The 27,702-nt window shown below is 48.7% G+C and overlaps 1 protein-coding gene across 1 annotated transcript in view; it reads right to left on the minus strand.

Annotated features, from left to right (window-relative positions):
• The window catches only part of TEX11 (testis expressed 11), a 1,632,405-nt gene that overhangs the window by 732,444 nt on the left and 872,259 nt on the right, over nt 1–27,702 (minus strand). The window contains exon 14 of the mRNA XM_075324897.1: nt 6,154–6,239. Within this exon, the coding sequence (XP_075181012.1) occupies nt 6,154–6,239 (86 nt within the window). The remainder of the gene's footprint in view (nt 1–6,153; nt 6,240–27,702) is intronic.

A 27,702-nucleotide genomic window follows, 5' to 3' on the forward strand; every position in this document is an offset into this window, starting at 1 on the left:
AAGAGGAGAAAAAGTGGAGAAAAAAGTGGAGAAAAAGTGGAGAAAGTGGAGAAAAAAATGGAGAAAAAGTGGAGAAAAAGTGGAGAAAAAGTGGAGAAAAAGTGGAGAATAAGAGGAGAAAAAGTGGAGAAAAAGTGGAGAAAAAGTGGAGAATAAGAGGAGAAAAAGTGGAGAATAAGTGGAGAAAAAAATGGAGAAAAAGTGGAGAAAAAGTGGAGAAAAAGTGGAGCATAAGAGGAGAAAAAGTGGAGAAAAAGTGGAGAAAAAGTGGAGAAAACGTGGAGAAAAAGTGGAGAAAAAAGTGGAGAAAAAGTGGAGAAAAAGTGGAGCATAAGAGGAGAAAAAGTGGAGAAAAAGTGGAGAAAAAGTGGAGCATAAGAGGAGAAAAAGTGGAGAAAAAGTGGAGAAAAAGTGGAGCATAAGAGGAGAAAAAGTGGAGAAAAAGTGGAGAAAAAGTGGAGAAAAAAGTGGAGAAAAAGTGGAGAAAAAGTGGAGAAAAAGTGGAGAAAAAGTGGAGAAAAAGTGGAGAAAAAGTGGAGATTAAGAGGAGAAAAAGTGGAGAAAAAGTGGAGAAAAAGTGGAGCATAAGAGGAGAAAAAGTGGAGAAAAAAGTGGAGAAAACGTGGAGAAAACGTGGAGAAAACGTGGAGAAAACGTGGAGAAAAAGTGGAGAAAAAGTGGAGAAAAAGTGGAGAAAAAGTGGAGCATAAGAGGAGAAAAAGTGGAGAAAAAGTGGAGAAAAAAGTGGAGAAAAAGTGGAGAAAAAGTGGAGAAAAAGTGGAGAAAAAGTGGAGAAAAAGTGGAGATTAAGAGGAGAAAAAGTGGAGAAAAAGTGGAGAAAAAGTGGAGCATAAGAGGAGAAAAAGTGGAGAAAAAAGTGGAGAAAACGTGGAGAAAAAGTGGAGAAAAAGTGGAGAAAAAGTGGAGAAAAAGTGGAGCATAAGAGGAGAAAAAGTGGAGAAAAAAGTGGAGAAAACGTGGAGAAAAAGTGGAGAAAAAGTGGAGAAAAAGTGGAGCATAAGAGGAGAAAAAGTGGAGATTAAGAGGAGAAAAAGTGGAGAAAAAGTGGAGAAAAAGTGGAGAAAAAGTGGAGCATAAGAGGAGAAAAAGTGGAGAAAAAAGTGGAGAAAAAGTGGAGAAAAAGTGGAGAAAAAGTGGAGATTAAGAGGAGAAAAAGTGGAGCATAAGAGGAGAAAAAGTGGAGAAAAAAGTGGAGAAAAAGTGGAGAAAGTGGAGAAAAAAATGGAGAAAAAGTGGAGAAAAAGTGGAGAAAAAGTGGAGAATAAGAGGAGAAAAAGTGGAGAAAAAGTGGAGAAAAAGTGGAGAATAAGAGGAGAAAAAGTGGAGAATAAGTGGAGAAAAAAGTGGAGAAAAAGTGGAGAAAAAGTGGAGAAAAAGTGGAGCATAAGAGGAGAAAAAGTGGAGAAAAAGTGGAGAAAAAGTGGAGAAAAAGTGGAGCATAAGAGGAGAAAAAGTGGAGAAAAAAGTGGAGAAAAAGTGGAGAAAAAGTGGAGCATAAGAGGAGAAAAAGTGGAGAAAAAGTGGAGAAAAAGTGGAGCATAAGAGGAGAAAAAGTGGAGAAAAAGTGGAGAAAAAGTGGAGCATAAGAGGAGAAAAAGTGGAGAAAAAGTGGAGAAAAAAGTGGAGAAAAAGTGGAGAAAAAGTGGAGAAAAAGTGGAGATTAAGAGGAGAAAAAGTGGAGAAAAAGTGGAGAAAAAGTGGAGCATAAGAGGAGAAAAAGTGGAGAAAAAAGTGGAGAAAACGTGGAGAAAACGTGGAGAAAAAGTGGAGAAAAAGTGGAGAAAAAGTGGAGAAAAAGTGGAGCATAAGAGGAGAAAAAGTGGAGAAAAAAGTGGAGAAAACGTGGAGAAAAAGTGGAGAAAAAGTGGAGCATAAGAGGAGAAAAAGTGGAGATTAAGAGGAGAAAAAGTGGAGAAAAAGTGGAGAAAAAGTGGAGAAAAAGTGGAGAAAAAGTGGAGCATAAGAGGAGAAAAAGTGGAGAAAAAAGTGGAGAAAAAGTGGAGAAAAAGTGGAGATTAAGAGGAGAAAAAGTGGAGCATAAGAGGAGAAAAAGTGGAGAAAAAAGTGGAGAAAAAGTGGAGAAAAAAATGGAGAAAAAGTGGAGAAAAAGTGGAGAAAAAGTGGAGAAAAAGTGGAGAATAAGAGGAGAAAAAGTGGAGAAAAAGTGGAGAAAAAGTGGAGAATTAGGCTATGTGCGCACGTTGCGTAAAAACATGCAGTTACGCTGCGCTTTGTAGCGCAGCGTAACTGCATGCGTCCTGCGGCCCCTGCACAGTCTATGGAGATTGTGCAGGGGCCGTGCGCACGTGGCGTCTAAGAGCGCAGCGCTTCGGCAGTAGCCGAAGCGCTGCGCAAAAAGAAGTGACATGTCACTTCTTTCCTGCGCTTTGCCGGCAGCTCCTGCTCTGTCTATGGGAGGAGCTGCAGGCAGAGCGCATGGAATCGGCGCTCACTACGGACATTTCTGCAGCGATCTAAAGCGCACATGTGCTCTTCAGATCGCTGCAGAAATATCTGCAGGGCTAGTACGCAACGTGCGCACATAGCCTAAGAGGAGAATAAGTGGAGAATAAGTGGAGAAAAAAATGGAGAAAAAGTGGAGAAAAAGTGGAGAGAAAGTGGAGAAAAAAATGGAGAAAAAGTGGAACACCCTTTGGTACCTTTCATGTGGCACTAAGGGGTGCTTAGCTTTGTATTTAGCCAAAAAAATGAAAAAAAAATGACATAGGGTTCCCCCTAGTTTTGTAGCCAGCTAGGGTAAAGCAGACGGCTGCAGCCTGCAGACCACAGCTGGCAACCTCACCTTGGCTGGTAATCCAAAACTGAGGGCACCCCACGCTGTTATTTTAAATTAAATAAATAATTTTTTAAAAAAACACGTAGGGGTCCCCCAAAATTGGATCACCAGCCAAGGTAAAGCAGACAGCTGGGGCCTGATATTCTCAGACTAGGGAGGTCCATGGTTATTGGAATCTCCCCAGCCTAAAAATAGCAGGCCGCAGCCGCCCCAGAAGTGGCGCATCCATTAGATGCGCCAATCCTGGTGCTTCGCCCCAGCTCATCCCGCGCCCTGGTGCGGTGGCAAACGGGGTAATATTTGGGGTTAATACCAGATGTGTAATGTCACCTGGCATCAAGCCCTGGGGTTGGTGAGGTCAGGCGTCTATCAGATACCCGACATCACCAACCCAGTCAGTAATAAAAAAAAAATAGACGACAAACACATTTTTATTTGAAAAAACACTCCCCAAAACATTCCCTCTTTAACCAATTTATTAGATTGAAAAACAAATCCAGGTCTGGTGTAATCCAAGGGGTTGCCATGACGATGCACACTGTCCCAGTCAATGAAGAGCAGGATGTTCCCCATTGGCTGGGAGAGCAGTGCAGTGACCTGAGCTAACATCAATGGGTCAGCCCAGGTCACTGCAGGGGGGTGACAAGTGCTGCTGTCAGTGAGGTACATTACCTGCGCTGATCTCCAGCACACTGACAGCCCCTGTCACTGAGGTCAATGACCGGCGCCTTCACATCAAGTATCGCGAGAGGTCCGTGACGTCACCGCCAGTGTCAGTCTCGGGTCGGAAGCGATAGGTGATGTGACAAGCGGCGGCCATGGAGGACAGTGACAGCGCTGAGGTCGGGATGGCGGGACTTCATCACCGCAGGTAAGCCAAGCGAGCGAGCGGGCGGGCGAGCGGGCGGGCGGGGGGGGGGGTGGATGTGTGTGTGTGTGTGTGTTTGTGTATGTGTATGTATGTGTACATGCCGCGGGCAGGAGGGGGTGGAGCGAGCTGAGCGGGAAAGTGTGGGCTTCCTGCACGTAACTAAGATAAACATCGGGTTACTAACCAAAGCGCTTTGCTTGGATACCCGATGTTTATCTTGGTTACCAGCTTCTGGCAGGCTGCCAGCGATGGCTCCTGCTCACTGTAGCTGTAAAAAGCCCTGCTTTTTGCTGCTAGAACCGTTCTCGAACGTATCTAGAACTATCGAGCTTTTAGCAAAAAGCTCGAGTTCTAGTTCGATCTCGAACAGCCCAAAAATCACTCGAGCCTAGAACTGGAGAACCACGAACCACGAACCGCGCTCAACTCTAATCAAAATGTGTTATTTTAAAAACAAACAAATATACGGTAAACAAAATGGGCCAATTTATTAAGACTGGCATTGTACATGCATGAAGGGAAAGCTGGCATGGGATGCAACTAATTCATTAAGGGGTCAGACATGTTACTCTAGTCTGGGTGAAGTACATTTCTAGAGTACGTCACGCCCCTAAAATGACATGAGTTTTTCAGCTTGCTTCATCCCGTTTCGGATGCACCTACTTTGGCAATAAAAACCCCACCAAAAGTCCCAACATTTTTGTTCAATTTCGTCTTATGCAAATATTTTGTGACATTTCAAGGTGTCTTATGTCAGAATTATGGTACATACATTTTAAAGGGAATCTGTCAGCAGGTTTTTACTATGTAATCTGATGACCGCATGCTGCAAGGGTTCAAACATAAAATTCAGGTAAGCGTGTATTGTCAAGGTCTGTGGTGTTGTTATTTGCCATGTTTATTTAAGCAGCAGGACCTTATCATTGGTGTGACTTGCTGACTCCTTCCATATTGTCCAGCATGCCTCTTCCTCTGGTACCTCACAGTTAATGTACAATGTCTATTGAGAGCCTGGAGTGGGCGTAGGCAGCGCTCTCAGCTCTGCTGTATGGCTAAATCTAAAAACACTGTAAAGGGGGCTTTACACGGTAGCGATATCGCTAGCAATTTGTAGCGATAGCGAGCGTGTAAGTACCCACCCCCGTCGCGCATGCGATTGTGATCACTGCCGTAGCGAACATTATCGCTACGGCAGCGTCACACATACTTACCTGGTCGGCGTTGTCGCTGTGACTGTCAAACAATCCCTCCTTTAAGGGGGAGGGACGTTCGGCATCACAGTGACGTCACGCAACGTCACTAAGCGGCCGGCCAATCAAAGCGGAGGGGCGGAGATGAGCAGGATGTAACATCCCGCCCACCTCCTTCCTTACTCATTGTGGCCGGCGGCAGGTAAGGAGACGTTCCTCGCTCCTGCGGTGTCACACATAGCAATGTGTGCTGCCGCATGAGCGATGAACCACCTGGATAAACAACCCTTACCGATTTTTGAGTTTGGAACGACCTCTCCATGGTTTACGATTTTCACAATTTTTGAGGTCGCTTAAGGTCGCTGGTCAGTGTCACACGCTGCGATATCGTTAATGACACCGGATGTGCGTCACTAACAACTTGACCCTGACGACAAAACATTAACGATATCGTAGCGTGTAAAGCCCCCTTTAGAATGGCTGCACCAAACAATCTAAGTGAGACATTATTGGATTCAGTGTCTCTTGCCTACATCATGCTGCTCTCAGATTAGGTAGCAAAAACCAGCTGACAGATTCCCTCAGCCCTATATTTATCAGTGTGTCCATAACAATCAAAACTATTCAACTACTACAATTTTTATGGTTAACATTAAAAAAAACACCTAAGAAAAGCAATGTCAAAATGATTGTTTATGTATTCCTCCACCTGCACCCTAGTCAGAAAGGGTCATACCTCTTCATGCTTATGGACAGGGAGAAGGACATATATAATATGTTACATACACAGAAATATTGCCCCTACTGAAGCTTCGTGTTCTCACCCACAAGTATTTCATGGCTCTTTTCATGGCCCCAAAATGTATGATGCCCTCCACAATTCCCCACTACACACACAGTATGACACCCCCACAGTGAATACCTCCCCACAATTTTTCCTCCCCAGCAGCAGGATGACCCCATAGTGACCAGTAGCAATGTATTATGTCCCCACAGTGCTTCCATCTGACACCCCAACACTATAACACCTCCACAGTGCCCTCTACACAGTATGAGATCCCTACTCCACCCCACCCCCCAAAACAGTGTGAGGCCCTCCACATAGTATGATGCCACCACTGTTACTCCCACAGAATTGTACCCCCACAGTGACCTACAGTATTATGCCCCCATAGTCCACACACACACACACTGAGGCTTGCACAGTGACCCCTTACACAGGTTGTGAGGCACCCGCCGGTCAGAATAGATTATTTAGAAAAATGGTACTAGACCTCAAATCTTTTAGCTGCAAAATCCCACAAGATATGATGCAAGTGGTTCAAGATCTCTAGAGGCAGCTGTTTTCCTGTATAGTGACCTGAAAAAAACAATATTTTAAGAAATCATGAAAATGTAATCTCATTCTAATCACTCAAGCATATTACTTTTGCTCTTTGAAGCCCATGTTTTACATCTTCTGGTGTCTGAATAACAATATCATCAGATCCAAGAAACATACTAAAATAAATAAAATAAATACACATTTAAATATTAAATGTATTTGTAAATACTTTTCTATATCAAGAAAAGGTTTGCTTGATCTACTACATTAATTATATTAAAACACCAATAGTTAGAGGATGAAATCCATACCACACAAAACCATCAATAAATATTAGATATAAAGAATAAATAAATAAATATTCTCTCAAAGTGTGGGGATAAGAGATCAATAGGACCATTCGGAATTTAAAGTACTATTCCAAAAAAGAAGAAAACCGAACAGAGTAGTCACTGAATATTAAATCTTTATTAATACATAATTAAAATGCACACACAAAAAAACACAGCTATTGACTGGAAAAAGGGGCGTCAAAAAAACCTTGCATAGTATGTATATATTAGGTACAAAAAATATATATATATATATGAGGCAAAAGGGTTAGTGTAAAAGGATTCAAAAGGATGAATAAATAAGTAAACACAATGCAGAAATAAAGTGTAGTGATGAGCGAGCATGCTTGTAACTACTCGGTACTCGCACGAGTATCGCTGTACTCGGGCTGCTCGGTGGGGACCGAGTAATCTCGCGATACTCGTGCTGTACTCGTGGTCTTCATCCCTGCATGTTGGCGCTCTTTAGAGAGCCAGCCCTCATGCAGGGATTGGCTGGCAGACCACTGCAATGCCACAGCCCTGTTAGTTGTGGAATTGCAGTGATTGGCCGGCCTGCACAGCGTGACCGAGCATTTATACCGGCCGGCGCGCTGTGCTCTGCTCACAGCTATCCAGACAGTGAGTGCAGGGAGAGTGTCGCTGATTCAGGGAAAGCTTTGCGGCCCTTTATAGTTAGTTCCGGAGCAGGGCTGCAAACAGTGTGACCAGAAGTCCTTCTCAGGACTATTCTAGTTGTATACAGGCAGGCAGGGTATAGCCAGGTCGGAGTACAGTAGCAGAGTCCTTCTCAGGACTATTGTTGCTATATACAGGCAGGGTATAGCCAGGTCGGAATACAGGCTAGTGACCAGAAGAGTCCTTGTCAGGACTATTGTAGCAGTATACAGGCAGGCAGGCAGGCAGGGTATATAGCCATTCCTAGTGGTGACCGTATACCAGCCTTCATCATATCTGGGGCTGGTGTACACAGTCTAAAACAGTCCAGATAGTGTCAGACTTCTCAGTAATTGTCGCTCCTAAAAACCAGTTAGGTTCTTATTGCGTCCGTGCTTGCATTTAAAAACAGCACGTGTGTGTCTGTCGGTGGCAGCGTACAGGTGCACGTTTTGCACAAACTATTATATAACGCACAAGTCTAGTGTATAATACACGTCAGTCAGCAGTGTCTGATAGTGTCAGACTTCTCAGTAATTGTCGCTCCTAAAAACCAGTTAGGTTCTTATTGCGTCCGTGCTTGCATTTAAAAACAGCACGTGTGTGTCTGTCGGTGGCAGCGTACAGGTGCACGTTTTGCACAAACTATTATATAACGCACAAGTCTAGTGTATAATACACGTCAGTCAGCAGTGTCTGATAGTGTCAGACTTCTCAGTAATTGTCGCTCCTAAAAACCAGTTAGGTTCTTATTGCGTCCGTGCTTGCATTTAAAAACAGCACGTGTGTGGCAGTCGGTGGCAGCGTCAGGCTCCATATTGTCCCTGGATAGAGACGTGCATGATGGCCTGTAAACATGAAGTGCCCATTGTAAGGAAGTGGGTCTATTGTAGTATAGCCCTTAGGCAGGGCAGCCAAAAATTTGGAGGCTCCACATTGTCCCTGGATAGAGATGTGCATGAGGGCCTCAAAACATTGTTCCCATTGCAAAGGAGCGGGTCTCCTGTCGTTGTAATGCCCATTCAGAAAGAATGGGAGAAAAAATTTACCACTGGGGGTATACCTGAAACAACGGCTTAACTATTGTAACGGTCACCATGATGGCGCATGAGGAGAAGGAGGAGCAGTCCAGCGATTAGCCAAAGTCCAGAAGTGTGTTACCATGGTTGAGTGGAGGTACATGGCAAATTCCCGTTACAAACTTTAAATTCCGCTGTCATTTGCTGGTGGTGTGTGGTGAAGTCTGGCCTAATCCAACCCTTGTTCATCTTGATCAGAGTCAGCCTGTCAGCATTTACAGTTGACAGGCGGGTGCGTTTATCTGTAATGATTCCACCTGCGGCACTAAAAACACGCTCTGACAAAACGCTAGCGGCAGGGCAGGCCAGGACTTCCAAGGCATAGAGAGCCAATTCATGCCACGTGTCCAGCTTGGATACACATTAATTGTAAGGCACAGAGGAATGTCGGAGTACAGTTTTTTGATCTGCAAGGTACTCCTTGAGCATCTGGCCAAACTTAGGATTTCTTGTGGCACTACCCCTCACCTCAGGGGCTGTGGTATGTGAGGGGCTGAGAAAACTGTCCCACATCTTAAAGACTGTTCCCCTACCTCTGGCGGATTGGACTTGTGCCCCTCTCGGCTGTACGCCTTGGTTGTCCACTGATTCCTGACCTATGCCGCTATCGTTTTGTGAGGGGAATGCTTTGCCTACTTCCGTGACTATGGCCTTCTGGAACTGCTGCATTTTGCCTGACCTCTCCGCCTCGGGAATAAGAGACATAAAGTTCTCCTTTTAGCGTGGGTCTAACAGTGTTACCAACCAGTAATGATTGTCGGCCAAGATGTTCTTAACGCGAGGGTCACGAGACAGGCAGCTTACCATAAAGTCAGCCATGTGTGCCAGACTCTTAACAGCCATCACTTCAGTATCCTGACCAACACGATGACTGAACATGCTGTCCTCCTCCTCCTCCTCCTCATCATCTACCCTGTCCTCTGGCCAGCCACGCTGAACCGAGGATATGACTGCATGTCATATCCTCAATTTGGCCAGAGAGTTGCTCCATGTCTTCATCCTCCTCCTCGTCATAGTCCTCCACTGCACGTTGTGATGAGACGAGGCTGGGCTGTGTGTTATCACCCACACCCACTACTGTTTCTTGCTCAAAATCATCGCGCTCCGCCTGCAATGCATCATGGTTGTTTTTTGAGCAGAGACCATTTTAGAAGGCAGAGAAGCGGTATGGTGACGCTAATAATGTCGTCATCGCCGCTCACCATCTTGGTGGAGTCCTCAAAGTTTTGGCGGATGGTGCATAGGTCGGACATCCATCTCCACTCCTCAGGTGTTATGTGTGGAGTTTGACCCATTTCCCGACGGCTTAGGTGATGCAGGTACTCAACAACTGCCCTCTTCTGCTCACATATCCTGACCAACTTGTGCAGAGTTGAATTCCAACGCGTGGGGACATCACACACCAGTCTGTGTGCCGGAAGATGCAAACGGCGTCTTAAGCCGGCAAGGCCGGCTGAAGCAGTAGGTGACTTTCGAAAATGTGCAGACAGGCGGCGAACTTTTACCAGCAGATCAGACAGCTCTGAGTATGACTTTAGAAACCGCTGAACCACGAGGTTGAGCACATGGGCCACGCATGGAACATGTGTCAGCTGGCCTCGCCTCAAAGCCGCCACCAGGTTCCGGCCATTGTCACACACAACCTTTCCTGGCTTTAGGTTCAGAGTTGTGAGCCAGTGATCTGCCTGCTGTTTCAGAGCTGTCCACACCTCTTCTGCATTGTGGGGTTTGTCACCTATGCAGATTAGCTTCAGCACTGCCTGTTGCCGCTTCGCCGAGGCAGTGCTGCAGTGCTTCTGTGTCGCCCTGGACAAGCCAGGGGCCACAGAGCACAACACTTAAACACCCCACACTCCCTGCAGGCATATCATAGTCAAAACACAAAATACTTGTTGCCTTCTCCAGGGGCTGTTGTCCACACCAGGGTGTGGAGCCAGGCGGTTGGTCTCCACCCACCGAGGAGGAGGGAAAACACAGGCAGTGAGAGTTAAGCTAAGGAAGTGGAAGGAGGAAAGTAGTAGAGAGGAGAAAAGTGACAGCAAAGAGCCTGAAGTTGGTCCGGGTGTGTGGCCCGGACAGGACAGCAAGGTTGGCAGGATGTGGTGACCGTCTGCAGTGGAGGCCGATTGGAGTCTGCCGTAAGGACCGTGGACGGGTGGTGACCCGGCCGTACCGGACCGGTATACAAAGAGAAGCCAGCACCATTGGCAGAGGACTTTCGGATCCCGGCAAGGCTTGGTGTCGCCGTGAATTTGCCAAATCCGTTAGTGAAGGGGACCTCAGGGTTTCCAAACAGCCAAGTCCAGATAGAAGGCAACCGTCCAACCGTGAAGGGGAGACACCGCCACCGCCAAGGGCAACCGTCTCCCAGGGCCAGCGTCTGTGGGCAAAAGGGGCTCCTCCGGCCCATATCCAGGTCGGGGAGCGGGTTACCGTTGGGAAACCATCACTACCAACACTTAACTTAGGTGCAGGGAGAGACAGTCATCACTAACCTGCAGGGAGGAACAACCGCAGCCGTCCGAGTGACCCGTCCATCCAGCCACTTGTTTTACCGTGAACTGTGTCATCATCATTGGGCTGAGTGAGTACCTCCGTGCCGTGCGGCACAGCGCTGCCCCTGCGACCCTGCACCTCATCAGGCCCCGCAACCCGCCTGTCATCCATCTCTACCCCATCACCAGGCCCCGGGACAACCAACCCCCCTACCCACGGAGGGGAGAAATAACAACAAAGCTGCTCCCTGTCACAGGCTCCCGGGATCCCCGTCCAGAGCAGCGGTGGTGTCCACACAATCACCACAACCGTGGGTGGCGTCACGGACAATATCCCCAAAACCCAAACCACCCCTTTTCACTCACGGGCGAGTAGCGCCGCTCGAGTCCCCGGGATCCGGCCATCGCTCGAGCCAACGAGCAGCAGCAGCCGTAGAGCAGCGTCAGCCGGACCCGAGCAGTGGGAGAGCGCACCGTCCCCTCCTCCGCCCGCGACACTTCCAGCTTGGGACTGGTGTGGAGGGTAAAGTGGATCAGGATGTGCAGGAGGAGGAGGAGGAGGAGGCTGAGGAGCATGACATTCCGGAGCTGTAGAGTGTGTGTGAAACCCTGACTGAGGTAGGGCCTGCAAAACTTGGTGTGTGAAGGACGTGTTCCGTCCCTCGCTCAGACTGGGTCCCAGCTTGCACAATATTAACCCAGTGTGACGTCAACGAGATGTAGCGGCCTTGCCCACATGCACTTGTCCACGTGTCTGTGGTTAGGTGGACTTTGGCTGAAACAGCGTTGTTCAGGGCACGTGTGATGTTTTGTGACACGTGGTTATGCAATGCGGGGACGGCACACCGGGAGAAATAGTGGCGGCTGTGGACCGAGTAACGTGGGACAGCTGCCACCATCAGGTCGCGGAATGCTTCTGTCTCAACCAGCCTAAAAGGCAACATTTCCAGCGCAAGCAGTCGCGAAAAGTTAGCATTTAGAAGTGTGGCATGTGGGGCGTTGGCAGTGTATTTGCACCTGCGTTCAAAGGTTTGCTGAATGGATAACTGAACGCTGCTCTGGGACAAGGACGTGCTTGATGATGGTGTTATTTCTGTGTGGGTAACTGCAGGTGCATGGCCGGAGGAGGCTTGTTCGCAGGCAGCATGGACAGGGGATTGGCTCGCATGCACAACCAGCGAAGACGTAGCAGTGACATCAGCAAGCACTGCTCCTCGACTCTGTTGTACTTCACACAAAGTCGGGTGCTTGGCTGACATGTGCCTGATCATGCTGGTGGTGGTCAGGCTGCTAGTTTTGGTACCCCTGCTGATGCTGGCATGGCAGGTGTTGCAAATGGCCTTTTTAGAATCATCTGGAGCCAACTTAAAAAACTGCCAGTGTCAGAGTTCCGGGTTTTCCAGTTTTCTTTTGAAAGAGCTTGCCCTTTGTTAACATGGAGTTTTCTGTTCTGTTGCCCTACTTCCTGTCCATCTGTTTAAAAGCCGCCCCTAAAGCTTAGTCCAGTGCCTGAGTATACTGCTTCCTGTGTGCTGCTGCCCTGCTGCTTTTGGTTCCTGATTGTTATTCGGATCCTCTTGGAAAACAACCGACACCGACTCTGGACTTCATCTGGTATCATCTAGCTGTGCCCGGACTCCGTTTGCCGTCTTTGGTCGGCACTTCTGCCCGGTTCCTTCCGTTTAATACCACTCTGGACTCACATCACGTACGGACATTTTTGGACTTACCTATTGCCCTTTTGTGTCCCGGCTGCTGCGCATTTAGGGCTTCTGGGGTGATTGCCAGACAGTCCCTGTATAGGGGTTCGCTCTTGGTGGTCTCCCTGGGGGAGTCCGGTGCGCGGTCCCGGGAATTCCCTTTCGCTCCGTCCCTGGAAGGTATTTCCTGTATTTATGTTCTACTGTGTTTTTGTTCCGTTTATGTACATATTTGCTGGTTGCATATTATAAACATCTTGCACCAAGAACTCGTCTCTGGTTGTCATTGCCCTAACGCAATCGAAATCCTCAATACATACAATAGTATTACAGCCAGACTCGGGAAGACCTAACATTTGTACAGGCACCTTGTGTCGTGTTGTTCCGGGGAACAGTTGCCTGACGTCTGCCTGGGGCCACCACTCTGCTTCTTACTGCCTGTTGGGATGCTACGCCTCCCTCCCCCTGTGCACTGCTGTCCTCGCTCTGCATATCCTCCTGCCAGGTTGGGTCAGTTACTGGATCATCCACCACGTCATCTTCCTCTTCCGCACCCTGCTCCTCCTCCTGACTTCCTGACAATTGTGTCTCATCATCGTCCACCCCTTGTTGAGACACGTTGCCAACTTCGTGAGAACGTGGCTGCTCAAATATTTGGGCATCTGTACATACAATCTCGTCATGGCCCACTTCAACAGGAGCTGGCGAGAGGCCAGAATTTGTGAATGGAAACGTGAACGAACAGCTCTTCCGAGTGTCCAAGTGTGGGATCAGTAATGTCCGTGGACGTGTACTCGGCCTGGTGGTAGGAAGGAGGATCAGGTTCTGAAATGTGCGGTGCAGTATCACGGCTACTGACACTTGACCGTGTGGAAGACAGAGTGTTTGTGGTGGTGCCAATCTGACTGGAAGCATTATCCGCTATCCAACTAACAACCTGTTGACACTGGTCTTGGTTCAAGAGCGGTGTACTGCTGCGGTCCCCAAGAATTTGGGACAGGACGTGCGAGCGACTAGATGTGGCCCTTTGTTGTGGCGAAATTAGAGCTTGCACACAACCTCGGTCTCTGCCTGCACCACCATCACGTCCACTTCCTTGTTCGTTGACAACGCCCTTGCGCATTTTGCAATGCTGGGCTGATGTGTATTCACTAGACTTGTGCGTTATATCCAAGTTTTTGCAAAACTCACACAAATGCAGCGGAAAGCTGCCACCAACAGGCACACACGTGCGGTTTTTAAATGCAAGCACGGAGGCACTAAGAACCTAACAGGTCTCTATCCAGGGACAACGTGGAGCCTCCCAATTTTTGGCTGCCCTGCCTAAGGGCTATACTACAATAGACCCACTTCCTTCCAATGGGCACTTCAGGTTTACAGGCCCTCATGCACGTCTCTATCCAGGGACAACGTTGAGCCTCCCAATTTTTGGCTGCCCTGCCTAAGGGCTATACTACAATAGACCCACTTCCTTCCAATGGGCACTTCAGGTTTACAGGCCATCATGCACGTCTCTATCCAGGGACAATGTGGAGCCTCCCAATTTTTGGCTGCCCTGCCTAAGGGCTATACTATAATACACCCACTTCCTGACAATGGGCACTTCAGGTTTACAGGCCCTCATGCACGTCTCTATCCAGGGACAACGTGGAGCCTCCCAATTTTTGGCTGCCCTGCCTAAGGGCTATACTACAATAGACCCACTTCCTTCCAATGGGCACTTCAGGTTTACAGGCCCTCATGCACGTCTGTATGCAGGGGCATTGGTGAACCTCACAATTTTGGACTGCCCTGGCAAAGGAAAATACTACAAAGACTCACTTCCTCAAAATGGGCACATTAGACTCAAGAGGCCTTCATGTACGTCTCTTCTCAGGGACATCGGAGTGCCACACAATGTTTTCACGTAAAATCTTTCATGTATTAATCTCAAAAAGTAACATACACCAGCTCTATCTCACTATTGGGTATGTGCCCTTAACATTTCCGCCATGAAAAATCATTTTGGGGTCATTTTGGAAGGTTTTCTGGTGAGTCCGTAAAAATGGCGTAAAACGCGGACAAAATTGTTCACAGCTGTGACTTTTCAGTGATAAATGCTTCAAGGGGTCTTCCCCATGCTGTTGCCATGTCATTTGAGCACTCTTCTGAGACTTTTGTGACATTTTTAGGGTTTCTCCATGCTGCCGGGGGGTCATTTCACAAAAATACTCGGGTCTCCCATAGGATAACATTGGGCTCGTTGCTCGGGCCGAGTACACGAGTATCTTGGGAGGCTCGGCCCGAGCTTCGAGCACCCGAGCTTTTTAGTACTCGCTCATCACTAATAAAGTGTCAAGTGCTGGAAAATTGTGGCCAGAGGTCATGCCACTACAATTAGAGTAAGGTCAGCTGATGATTATTCAGCTGATAGTAACCAGCAGAGTAACCATCATACAAAAATCCACAGGACACAAAACCTAAAGCCTCAAATGCAGGTAAAATTCAGAGGAGACGGCTCAAGACAGTGTCAAGGAGAAAACATACATAGTTAAAAAGGTGTCAGAATCGACACACAGTAACACCAAATGGTAGCATGACAAATTCACCTTAATAGATAAGAGAGCACGGCCTCCTCAAGGTAACACGACACCTGCCCCGACGCGCGCACGTTTCGTTACACACCTTAAGGTCCAGTCACACTAAGCAACTTACCAGCGATCCCAACAACGATAGGGATCGCTGGTAAGTTGCTAGGAGGTTGCTGGTGAGCTGTCACACTGCGACGCTCCAGCGATCCCACCAGCAACCTGACCTGGCAGGGATCGCTGGAGCGTGGCTACACGAGTTGCTGGTGAGCTCACCAGCAACCAGTGACCAGCCCCCAGTCTCCTAGTTACAGCACACATCAGGTTAATTAACCCGATGTGTGCTGCAGCTAAATGTGCACAGAGCAGGGAGCAGCGCACACTGAGCGCTGGCTCCTTGCTCTCCTAGTTACAGCACACATCGGGTTAATTGCCTGATGTGTGCTGCAGCTAAATGTGCACAGAGCAGGGAGCAGCGCACACTGCTTAGTGCTGGCTCCTTGCTCTCCTAGTTACAGCACACATCGGGTTAATTACCTGATGTGTGCTGCAGCTACATGTGCACAGAGCAGGAGCCGGCAGCACAGGCAGTGAGAGCGGAGGAGGCTGGTATCAAAGGTAAATATCGGGTAACCAAGGACAGGGCTTCTTGGTTACCCGATGTTTACATTAGTTACCAGCCTCAGCAGAAGCTGGCTCCCTGCTCACTGCACATTAGTTGTTGCTGTCTCGCTGTCACACACAGCGATCTGTGCTTCACAGCAGGACAGCAACAACTAAAAAATGGCCCAGGACATTCAGCAACAACCAACGACCTCACAGCAGGGGCCAGGTTGTTGCTGGATGTCACACACAGCAACATCGCTAGCAACGTCACAAAAGTTGTTCGTTACCAGCGATGTTGCTAGCGATGTTGCTTAGTGTGACGGGGCCTTTAAACTCCACCATAAGTGTGATGCATCATTATTTTTGGTGAGAGGGATAGATCACATTCGCCCCCACATAAGAGGTGGGAATATTAAAAAACAATTAGCAAGACTTGAGGCGAAGTGGATATGGACTCTGAACACGGTGTCCCCTTTGGGACTTAATGAGAATCTTAGTTTTGTTCCCTTTCTGTGACCACCGCCGAAAACAAGAAGATTCCCATCTACCAATACGCTTCACCACCTCATCTCCAAGCCCCCAACGAGCTGCCTCCGTCGCTGCACCAATTCGGAATGAATGCGACCCGAATTCCTCCGGGCGCTCCCCCGCGTTACGTAGACTTAGCCGCAGCACCGCCACAAACTGGAACCTTGACAAAAACGACCCATTCAAATGCCGAAACAACGGGCCAGGTAAGCCTCCCCTCACGGCCATAAATCTCTCGACTAAACGCACAGGGCACAATTCCTCTCCTGGAACCGCATATAACACCATCAATCTACCCCGGCCCAGCTGATCCATTTTTGACCGGCGAATCCGGCACTCCACCTGACTACCGCTCACTCGCACGTCCTCAAGCAACAAACCACCACCCGTCACCCTGGACGGGCTCACCAGCTCGCCTATTCGGAAAGCCCCATAAAAAGAGAGACCGAAAGCCGTTGTGAACAGAACCGTCTCGTACACAGACTCACAAATGCCGCTCAGGCCCCCCACCATCCGTCTCAACAAACCGAACGATACAGGACGCCTCTTGTCCCTCTCCCGTGCGCCGCGGCGAAAACCCCGCAAAGCCTGACGAACCCGAAAATCCTGTGAGACATCACGCTCCCCTCTCATTTTTAACCAAAACGCCACTGCCGACACCCGATGTGCCACAGCCGATGCCGATCGCCCGGCTGAAAAATCCGTACTCACCAACGACAACAAAGCCACCAAGTAATCCACGCTCTCCCCACCAAACATCAGACACAACAACTCCTCCCATTCAGCCCACACCTTAGCATACCGGCACCAAGTCACCTCGGTCACCGAGTTCCGAATCAAGTCTGAGATCACCGCCTCACCAGATGCCACAAATCCTCGGGACACTCCATTCCAACTTCGTCCGCCCACGGCAACAGCGCCCGAAACCTGCTGAACTGAAAACGAGACAAAGCATCAGCCACCTCGTTGTCAACACCCGGAACGTGCCTTGCCACTACCTGCACATTCAGCTGCAAACATCTCAACACTAAATGCCGCAAATACACCAACACCGGCTCCGACTTAGCAGACAAGTTGTTAATCGCGTGCACCACCGCCTGGTTATCACAATGAAAACACACTTTCCTTCCGGCAAAGTGCGACCCCCAGAGCTGCACTGCCACTACAATGGGGAATAGCTCTAACAGAGCCAAATTCCTAACCAAGCCGCTCTCCCGCCACGCCTGTGGCCACTGCCCGACACACCAATGACCTCTGAAGACAGCCCCAAACCCGGCCGACCCCGCCGCATCCGTAAACAGCTGCAACGCCCCGTTAGACGCCACCCTCTCCATCACCAGCGTCCGGCCGTTAAAATGCTGCAAAAATTGATCCCATACTTCCAAATCGTCCCTGATCGCCTTTGTGATCCGCACAAAATGCGCCGGCGACCTTACCCCGGCCGTCGCCGTCGCCAAACGCCTCGCAAACACTCTCCCCATCGGCACAATTCTGCAAGCAAAATTCAATTTTCCAAGCAAGGACTGCACCGCCTTAAGCCGCACCTTCTTCGCCGCTTTCACCCCCGTCACTGCGGTCCTCAAATCACGGACCTTCTCCGCCGGCAACCTACATTCCATAGCGATGGAGTCAATTTCAATTCCCAGAAAACACATCACCGGTGCCGGGCCTTCCGTCTTATCCGGCGCCAAAGCAATCCCGAAGCTGGCCGCAACTTTTTGCAACGCAAATAGCAAACCCGCACAAACCATCGAACCCGCCGGCCGGACACACAGGAAATCGTCCAAGTAATGAATGATGGACGTAAGCCCGGACACGTCCCGAACCACCCACTCAACAAACGAACTAAATGCCTCAAAGTACGAACACAAAATGGAACAGCCCATTGGCAAACAACGATCAACATAATAACTGCCATCCCACCAGCAACCCAACAAATGCTGACTATCTGGATGAACCGGTAACAACCGAAACGCCGCTTCCACATCCGCCTTTGCCATCAATGCACCCCGCCCCGCTGCCCTAACCAGGTCCAACGCCTTATCGAACGACACATAATATACCGCCGACAACTCCGGTGCAATGCCATCATTCACCGAGAACCCTTCCGGGTAAGACAAATGATGAATCAGCCGAAATTTATTCCGCTCTTTATTTGGTACCACCCCCAACGGCGAAACCACCAAATTCCCGCACAGCGGGGCGACATAAGGACCGCCCATCCTGCCCAAAGCCACCTCCTTTTCCAGCTTCTCATCCACCACCTCCGGATGATCCCGAGCGGAACGCAAATTACGATACGGCGGGCCCGACGCATTAACAACCGACGGGATATGAAAACCATCGGAAAAACCAGAACATAAGAACGCCGCAGCCTCCTCGTCCGGATACCTATTTAAAAACGGAACCATCACTTCTACCTTCACCGGCGTCGTCCCTCTTACCAGCCCCATCACCAGCCTTTCCTTTTCCTTTTTTAAAACATTTGGACAAGCTATGTCCCCCCCCACATCCGGAGCATTCATGCTTAAAACGGCACGCCGCTCCAAATCTACATTGCCCTTCATTGTACTGCCAACACAAACCTTTCTTGAAACTTGCCGGGGACCCGGCCCCCGAACCCCCGGCGCCCCCCCGAAAGGGCTGAGCCGGTGCCGACATCAGTCGCATCCATAAGGAAATATCCTTATGGTCCCAACGCATATCTGGCCGCAATGCCTTCCGCTGCCTAAATTGCTCGTCGTAACGCAGCCACGCCAGCCCGCCATAAACTCGATAAGCCTCCCCTATCGCATCCATGTAGCCGAACAAAGCCGAACAATGCTCCGACTCCTTCTCTCCGACCACGCTCGCCAAAATCGCAAATGCCTGTAGCCAGTTGGCAAAAGTCCGAGGAATAAGCCTATAACGGCGCTTTTCCTCCTCGTCCTTCTCCTTTTTGGAGTCACTCGGCTTAACCCTATCCAGATTAAATTTCTCCAGGGGAAGCAGAGAAAATATCTCTACATATTCCCCTTTCCAAATTTTTTCCCGCACCTCCTTCTTTAAATGGGCCCCCAGCGGGCCTTCAAAACAAACATAAACTTCGCTTTTAGCCCTATCATCTAAGCGCACCACCTCATCCTCCTTCTCCTTTTCCTTCTCCTTTTCTCCCCCCGTCTCACTCCCCCCTTCGCCCCCCCCTTTACTCGCACCCGCTCCGTCACCGACGAGGCCCCTAAACCGGCTGCACCCACCCACGCCGCCACCGGCGCCTGGACCCCCTCCCCCACCGCTCCCGAAGCCGCCGCCAGCCCCTGCAACAGCCCCAACAATTGACTCCACACAGCTAAACCAGCGGGCGCTGCCGTAGCCGCAGCCGCCCCCCCCCGAAGCCCCCCGCCAGCGCAGCCCCTGCCGCCTCCACGGCCATCTCACCCGACCGCCGCTCAGCGAAATCCTCTTCCTCCTCCTCGCCGCTGGCCTCATCTTCCATCCGACATCCGGGGGGCGCCGCCGCAGCACCCCCCTCACCATGGCTACCAGACAGGGCCGCCGCGTGGGCAGAGTCATCCCCGCTCCATCTCTTGCCCCGGGGTGACAACCCAGGAGACCGTCCTGTCCCCCGCGCCGGCACCCCGGGCCTCGATCTCTTGCGCCCGCCCCCCTGTCGACTGCAGGGGGCCTCTGGGCGCGGACGAACAGACGCCCGGCTCCGGGTCTCAGCCGTCGTCGCCTCTGGCCCTCCTGGGCTATTGCAGGCCTCCGTCCGCCGAGTCCTCCCGCTCCCACGGAAGACTGCCACATCCGGGGGCTGCACAGCGGTACTGAGTGACCCGGTGGTCGCCGCAGGGCTCCCGCCGTCACTCCTTCTCTCAGCCGCACCGGGGTCAGGCACCGCAGACCTCCCCCCGGCGCCGGACCTACCGCCACGTGCAGCCCCACGGTCCCCCCGCCGACTGCAGGGGGATCTGCTGGCCTCTCTCCTGCGCCGAGCGCGCTCCCGGCCTGGAGCCGCTGCACTCCCAGTAAATCCAGCCCGGAGGCCGGGACCGGAAGTAGGCCCCGTGCTGGCCACTCCCACCTCCCGACCGCCGCGGCTGGAGCGAAGATTCCTCCCGCCGGCCTCTGCAGCAGCCAGACGCTGCTGCTGCGCTGCACTCTGCGGAGGGTCCCCGGAGGGGCTCTTACATCTCCTCCTCGCCCCCCCCGCGCCCGGGGAATACCTGCGGGGGGGCCGCGACTGGCGCCCGCCGCTGCTGGGGGGACGAGGGGCAAGCGCCGACGGGTTAACCCCGGCAGCCCTGATGTGGGACTGCACTGCCAGGGGCCCGTGCGCTGCAACCGCTGCCTGGATCAAACGCTGCAAGTCCTGGAGGTCCGCCATGGAGGTGATTGTTCGGCGTCCGGAAACAGAAGAGGAGGTAACTCTTTCCTCTCCCAGACTAACCCTTTCCCTGCTCCTCCTCTTCCTCCCAGGCTAAGACCATCCCCCAATGCCATATTAGGCATACACACAACTGTCCCTGTTAACCCCATCACTCCCTACCTCCCCCTTGGTTATGTCGCCCCTCCCCCCCAAGTGGGTCCGTGGCTTTCTGGTGTCGTGTTACCTTGAGGAGGCCGTGCTCTCTTATCTATTAAGGTGAATTTGTCATGCTACCATTTGGTGTTACTGTGTGTCGATTCTGACACCTTTTTAACTATGTATGTTTTCTCCTTGACACTGTCTTGAGCCGTCTCCTCTGAATTTTACCTGCATTTGAGGCTTTAGGTTTTGTGTCCTGTGGATTTTTGTATGATGGTTACCCTGCTGGTTACTATCAGCTGAATAATCATCAGCTGACCTTACTCTAATTGTAGTGGCATGACCTCTGGCCACAATTTTCCAGCACTTGACACTTTATTTGTGCATTGTGTTTACTTATTTATTCATCCTTTTGAATCCTTTTACACTAACCCTTTTGCCTCATATATATATATATTTTTTGTACCTAATATATACATACTATGCAAGGTTTTTTTGACGCCCCTTTTTCCAGTCAATAGCTGTTTTATCATGTGTGCATTTTAATTATGTATTAATAAAGATTTAATATTCAGTGACTACTCTGTTCGGTTTTCTTTTTTGGTATAGTACATTAATCATATTGTATACTAGATCTCAGATGACAGGCAGTAGGAGTAGGATCGGCTGAGTGAAGCACAAGACAGATTAGGTTAGGGACACATCTTGTCAAGCATTGTGAACACATTCCACATTCCTGAGGAACTAGGTTTTAGAAACATCGACATTTCATTGAGAGGAATCCGGGGCCTCAACTGGACGCAGGTGTTGTCGGAGGCCATAGAAGTTAGCAGAGTTGCTCGTCCGACTATTTTGGTAATCCATGCAGAGGGGCAACGATCTGTTTTCTAAAAATGGCGGAATTGATGACCTTTATACGAGCAGACCTGGAGAGGCTCATGTTTTTTTTTGCCGAAGTCATCATTGTGTGGTCCGACATTATACCTCGGGTCACTTGCCAGGGTGCTATGGTTGCAGTAGCAATTGAGAGGGCGTGCCGTACAGTTAATTGCTGCCTGTCACGTTTTGTACGGTCTAGATCAGGTGTGGTGGTGCGCCATATGCAGCTCGAGGGGGATAACCGACGTTTATGGGGCCAGGCGACATTCACCTCAGCAAAATGAATGTGTGTGTACACCAGTGTACACCAGCCCCTTCGTGGCGGTGATTCAAACTGGTGCCGAAGACTGACGTGCCCTCCAGGAGTCTGGAGGGGCAAACTGTTTCGGTCTAAGAGGTTAAAGTTATTAAAAGTTGTCAAAAGAGAGCAGTTGTGGTGTGCTTCATTTCGGCGGTGGGAGTAAATGAGGTTTTCGGTTATGAGGGGTGGTGGATGGCAGGAGTCTGTAGGGCCATGAGCCGCTTAGGCAAGAAGGCCCTGACTACTGGCCCAAGTGGCATGTTTTGGTAGCCTTTTGTTTTCCTCCCTTAGGCCTAGAGGGGGCGTGCGAGCGGTTAATAATAGAGTCAATGAGACTATCCCTGCATGGGTGCTCAGGGCAGGCCTCCCATGGGGCTATGCAAATTGGAGTGTGGTACCCGCTTCCTCCTTATTGTACGATCCCAGCCTATTAATTCCCTATAGCAGAATAGTTCACCCCAGGGGTTTATAGGGCAAGCCCCGCTGACCTCTTTTTCCGGCATTGGCTGTATGAAAGCTGCCCTCCTACCACCCCTTCCCCTTTTTGTGCTGCTGATGTTTATGGTTTACAGTTTCAGGTGTTACAAGTCATAGCTCGTGGTGATTCAAATTGGTGCCGAGGACGAATGTGCCCTCCAGGAGTCAGGAGGGGCAAACCATTTTAGTCTAAGAGGTTAAAGTTATTAAAGTTAGAGTTTAAATAAAAAGAAAGTGCAGTGGGAGTGCAGATTTTGCTGGATTTCTTTGAGAGAGCCATAGTATTTTTTTCAGAGCCTTTTTGCTACCAGTAACTAGAGATGAGCGAACTGGTCCCGGTTCGGCTCGAGGTCGGTTCGCCGAACGGAGCTCCAGTTCGAGTTCGGTTCGTCGAACGTTCGACGAACCGAACTCGAACCAATAGGCTATAATGGGAGGCAATAACAAACACATAAAAATGCATGATAAATGTACACAAACCGTTAATAAACATTGCCATAACACTTACCGGTCCCCGCGATCCCTTCTGCACTCTGTCTCCTGCCGCTATTCCATCCGATGATCACTGAATCCTCCCGGCGACCGGCACTGCCAGCAGAGATGCAGGACCTATCGTGATGTCAAAATAGCCATGTGACCAGTCACGTGGCTATTATCTCATTGGCTACAGACTGGTCACATGACTATGACGCGTCATGTAGGACCTGCGAGTGCATCTCTCCGGTACACGGTGCACATGTGTATCGCCGACATGCTCTAGCACACGGTCGACTCCCCGTTCCGTTAGGGACCGGCTGACACAGCCGGTCATTAACGGAGATCACCGTTGCCATAGCAACGCAGTTAGCGGTGACGTCACCGCTAACCGCGGCTCCGAGAGCACCATTGCTATGGTAATGCGTCTGTCAGCGTTACCGCTGTTACCGCTGACAGCCAGCACTGATCACTCATGGAGTGAAGGCTGCACGATTGTAGTGAGCATTGTAGTGAGGATGAGGTTCCCCAGCCCCAAGTGATGAGCTGGTGCACCTCATCCTCACTACAATCGTCACTACTACTACACTAGAAAGAAGACAGAAGAGCAGGATCGTGGAGGGCTGACAGGGGGTAATAAAGATGGAGTCTCTAATGTGTCTGTGTATTTATTTCTATTAAAGTATTTTTTCTCTGTGTGGTGTTTTTTTTTAACCCTTTATTGGAGATTCTTAATGGCCGGGTCAAACGTGCCTGACATTAAGAATCTCTGGCTTAATACTGGCTAGTAAAACAAAGCCAGTATTAACTCATGATTACCCAACAAGCCACCCGGCTCCAGGGCTGTTGGAAGAGTTGGATACAGCGCCAGATGATGGCACTTCTATGAGAGCGCCATTTTCTGGGACGGCTGCGGACTGAAATCCGCAGCAGAGGCGCCCAGAAACCTCGGGCTAGCCTGTGCTGCGGATTCCAATCCCCAGCTGCCTAGTTGTACCCGGCTGGACACAAAAATGGGGCGAAGCCCACGTCATTTGTTTTTTAATTATTTCATGAAATAAGTGAAATAATTAAAAAAAAACGGGTTTCCCTATATTTTTGGTTCCCAGCCGGGTACAAATAGGAAACTGGGGGTTGGAGGCAGCCCGTGGCTGCCTGCAGTACCTGGTTAGCATACAAAAATATGGCGAAGCCCACGTCATTTTTTTTCGTGGGCAAAAAAATTCTGCATACAGTCCTGGATGGAGTATGCTGAGCCTTGTAGTTCTGCAGCTGCTGTCTGCTCTTCTCCAGACAGACAGCAGCTGCAGAACTAGAAGGCTCAGCATACTCCATCCAGGACTGAAATTGGTTGAAGGATTTCACCAGCACAAAACTCCAGGCATTTTGTTCTTTAAAATAAAAATTCCTTTATTTTCTTATCATTAAAAAGTCCATGCTATGGTGGTCAAGCCCATGTCAGAGAGGACGCGTTTCGAACATCCAGTTCTTATTCAGTCTCTAAACCATCTAGTCACAGAACTGTTTAAAAAGGGCTGAACCCAAACATGTGATCAAATGCAAGGAGAGAGCAAGACAATTACAAAAACATTAACCCCTTGAGTTATATCACTCCATATAATGCTTATAACACTTATATATATACAAAGTTTTTTTAGCCAGATTAATATGCAAACATCAATTCATTTCTTTTATTTAAACCTTTCGGAAATCTTGTGCCCATTAAAAACATCCATTTTATTTCTCTCTGAAAGAGGATATCTTTCAAATTTCCACCTCTTCTAGGTAGTTGAATTTTTTCAATGGCATTGACTTTCATGCCTGTTAAATTACCTGCATGTGCGTCGCGAAAATGTTGAGACGCTCCTGATAATTTTCTGGTGGTGGCATTATTAACATCATAAATGTGTTCAGATATCCTCTTTCTGAGAGAACGACAAGTGCTGCCTATATATTGTAACTGGCAAATAGTACACGATATTAAATAAACCACATGGTCTGAACTGCAGTTTATGAGTGACATTATTTTATACGTTTTTTTTATCTGTAAATGAAGAAAATTCCTTCACATTTGACATATAACCGCATAGTCCACACGATCTGTGGCCACATTTGAAAGAGCCTGTGCTGGGTAACCAATTGCCAGTGTTTTTTTCTTTTTTAGTGGAACCGCACCTATTCATATGATCACTAGGTGATAACATGGATCCCAATGTAATGTTCCTTTTTGAAACAAATTTAACTCAATTTTTTAAGATTTTGTGTAATGTGTCATCTGTAGATAAAATGGGTAAATATTTTTTAATAATTTTAATTACATCATAATAATTCTTACTGTATGTTGTTGAAAAAACAACTGACAATTCTTTCTGGGGATTATCTCTGGTTTTATTCATGTCCAAATATTGTGACCTACTCACTTTGATTGCCTTGGTTTTGGCTTTCTGGAGATTTGTCATTTTATACCCTCTTGCCAAAAACCTTTTTTCAATAGTGCTGCATTCTACCTCAAAACCATTTTGGGTGTTGCAACATCTCCTAGCACGGACATATTCACCTGTAGGGATGTTATTTATAACATGCTTTGGATGGCAACTTCCCGCATGTAATAGTGAGTTGCCTGATATGGGTTTTCTATAAAGACTACAATTAATTTCTCCATTGTCACCCTTCCCATGGAATTGTATATCCAAAAAATTAATTTTTGATACATCATGAAAAAAAGTGAAAAAAAGATTATGGGCATTATTATTAATATATGATATGAAATCCTCAATTTTTTTTTTTGTTTGGATTTTGCCATACAATAAGTACATCATCTATAAATCTCAGATATAATGCTATATCCGAGAAAAAAGGATTGCACTGATTAAAAATATATTGTTCTTCCCACCAAAACATAAATATGCCTGCTAGAGAGGGGGAAAACCGTGCGCCCATTGAACATCCCTGTAACTGAATATATCCTTTATTTAAAAAGGTAAAATAGTTGTTTTTGAGTAAAAACTCAGTTACGTCAATCAAATAGTCCTGTAATTCAAGTGAGTAGTCAGAATATTTTTTGAGCAAATCTTTCAACGCTAAAATGGCAAGAGAATGTGGAATGGATGTATACAGTGATTGCACATCACAAGTTAACCAACTAAAATTATCTTGCCATTTCATCTGAGAAATAATATTCAACACATGTTTGCTATCCAGGACATAGCCAGGAGACATTTTAGGAAGAAATTGAAGGTGGTTATCCAACCACTCTGCTAGATGTTCAGTATAAGAATCTATACCTGAGACAATCGGTCTCATTTTTGGGGGAAATTGGTTTTTATGTGACTTGGGTAAGGCATGTAATAATGGTATTAAACAATAAGATGGATTAAGATAATCTCTCAATTTTTCATCAATTAAACCCAAATGTAAGCCTTCTTCTAGAATTTTTTCCAAGGATTTTTTTATATCTGCAGAGGGGTCACGATTGACTCTCTTGTAGGTATCACAATCCTGTAACATAGTCAATACCTCCCTTTCATAAAGTCCAGTATCCAAAACTACGACTGCCCCCCCCTTGTCAGAATTTTTTATTATGATGTTAGAGTTTTTTTGCAAGGAAATAATCGCATCCTTCTCAGTCTTAGACAAATTTTGAACCATAGGTTCTTGTAAATGAGAAAGAGCAGTTAATTCCTTTTCTACTATGTTCTGGAAATCAGTCATCTGATCACACCTCGAAGGTATGGGATAAAAACTGGGATTAGGAACATTAAAGTGGGAAACCGCACAATGTGGATTGGGTCCGGCACCACTATCACTTGACAAATCATGCAAATCTTGTAAAGCCATTTGTTCTTTAAATGACATAGGAGAGAAAAAAATGTCAGCTGATGCATTTGAAACATTAGGAACATTAACCTCATTTTCATCGTGAAAGAAGTGTTTTTTTACTGTTAATTTTCGGATAAACTTATTAACATCTAGTATTGTTTTAAAAAGATCAAACCTTTTGTTGGGAACAAAATTTAAACCCCTTTTCAAAACACTAATTTCACGGCTGTTTAAAATGCATGTGTCGCGGGCGGGGAGGAGGGTGTCAGCACACCGCGCTCACCCCTTCTGCTCGGGTCCGGCAGTTGCTCCTGGTGGCTCGAGCCGTGGGCCGGATCCCGGGGTGTCTCGAGCGACACTCCTCGCCCGTGAGTGAAAGGGGGTGTTTGTTGGGTGTGGGGATTGTTATAGTTCGTGACGCCACCCACGGTTGTGGTGATTGCACCACCACTGCTCAGTGTGGGGGTCCCGGGGATGGTGATGCGGAGCAGCCAGGTGTTGTGTTGCCCCTCCGTGGGTAGGGGTTGGTGATCCCGGGGCCCGGTGATGAGATGTGAAGTGTAGGGCCTGGAGGGCGCAGGGACGCGGGGGCAGCGCTGTGCCTTGCGGCACTATGGTACTCACTCAGCCTGACACGGACACAGTTTGTACGGTAAACCAACGGCTGGTAGGACGGTCCCACAGACGGCTGCACCTGCACTCCCGGTAGGTGACGGTGACGTCTCTCTTCCTTGCACCTGTTTGACTGATGGTATCGGTGGATTCCCTCCGGTTACCCGCTCCCCGACTGCAATCTGGGCCGGAGGAGCTCTACACTTTGCCCGCAGGCGCTGGCCCTGGGGAAACTGGTGCCTTGGCGGTGGCGGTGTCTCCCCGTTAATGGTCGGGCTGTTGCCGTCAATCGGGACTTTGTTGTTGGGGGATCTGCGTCCCCGTCACTGACGGATTCGGCAAATTGGGCGACTCCTAGCCTTGCCGGGGTCCGAGAGGCCCCTGCCCTGGTGCTGACTGTCCTTCGGAACACTGCTCCAGACCACCGGGCACACAGCCAACGGGTCCTTCCAGGAACTTCCGAACT

This window comes from Anomaloglossus baeobatrachus, chromosome 9, assembly GCF_048569485.1.
Source record: "Anomaloglossus baeobatrachus isolate aAnoBae1 chromosome 9, aAnoBae1.hap1, whole genome shotgun sequence".
Taxonomy (NCBI): Eukaryota; Metazoa; Chordata; class Amphibia; order Anura; family Aromobatidae; genus Anomaloglossus; species Anomaloglossus baeobatrachus.